General features: G+C 60.7%; 1 protein-coding gene across 1 annotated transcript; it reads right to left on the bottom strand.

Annotated features, from left to right (window-relative positions):
• Nucleotides 1-519, bottom strand: LOC104439487 (pathogenesis-related protein 1). The gene has a single exon (XM_010052550.3). The coding sequence runs from the start codon at nt 517-519 to the stop codon at nt 1-3; it is 519 nt and encodes a 172-aa protein (XP_010050852.2).

The following is a 519-nucleotide window of genomic DNA, read 5'->3' as shown; positions in this document are numbered from 1 at the left end:
TCAGTAAGGCCTTTGGCCTATGACATTACCATGAGGATCGTAATTACAAGTTACGAACGTGTCCCCGTTCACGCAAATGACTCTAGCGCACCCGACTCGGACGCTCTGTCTCCAGACCAACTGAGTGTAGTGCGAGCAATCTCGGCCCGGCGCGCATGTGTTGGAGCCGTAGTTGTAGTAGGGCCCCTCAGCAGCCCATGCAGCGACGGCGTCCTGCGGCTTCCATGCCCGGCCGGCGCCCCAGAATAGGTTCTCGCCATAGTTGCTGCTCGAGTGGATGAGGGCGCAATCTCCCCGCCGCTGGCGGGCCCACCAGGAGGCGTAGCTTGCGAGGGCCTGGTTCCACTGGAGGGGCGGGAGGCCAAGCCTCGACCTCACGGCGTTGTGTGGCGCCAGGTACTGCTGAATGACGGTGTTGGAAGAGGCCAGGATGCGTCGAGACGGGGCCGAGAGCGCAAGGAAGGGGAAGGAAGAAAGGAGGAGGAAGGTTCCTAATAGCCCACATGAAAACAATGCCAT

Source organism: Eucalyptus grandis, chromosome 3 (genome assembly GCF_016545825.1).
Source record: "Eucalyptus grandis isolate ANBG69807.140 chromosome 3, ASM1654582v1, whole genome shotgun sequence".
Taxonomy (NCBI): Eukaryota; Viridiplantae; Streptophyta; class Magnoliopsida; order Myrtales; family Myrtaceae; genus Eucalyptus; species Eucalyptus grandis.
The sequence above is the reverse complement of the archived record's forward strand: the minus strand, read 5'-3'. Positions and strand labels throughout refer to the sequence as shown.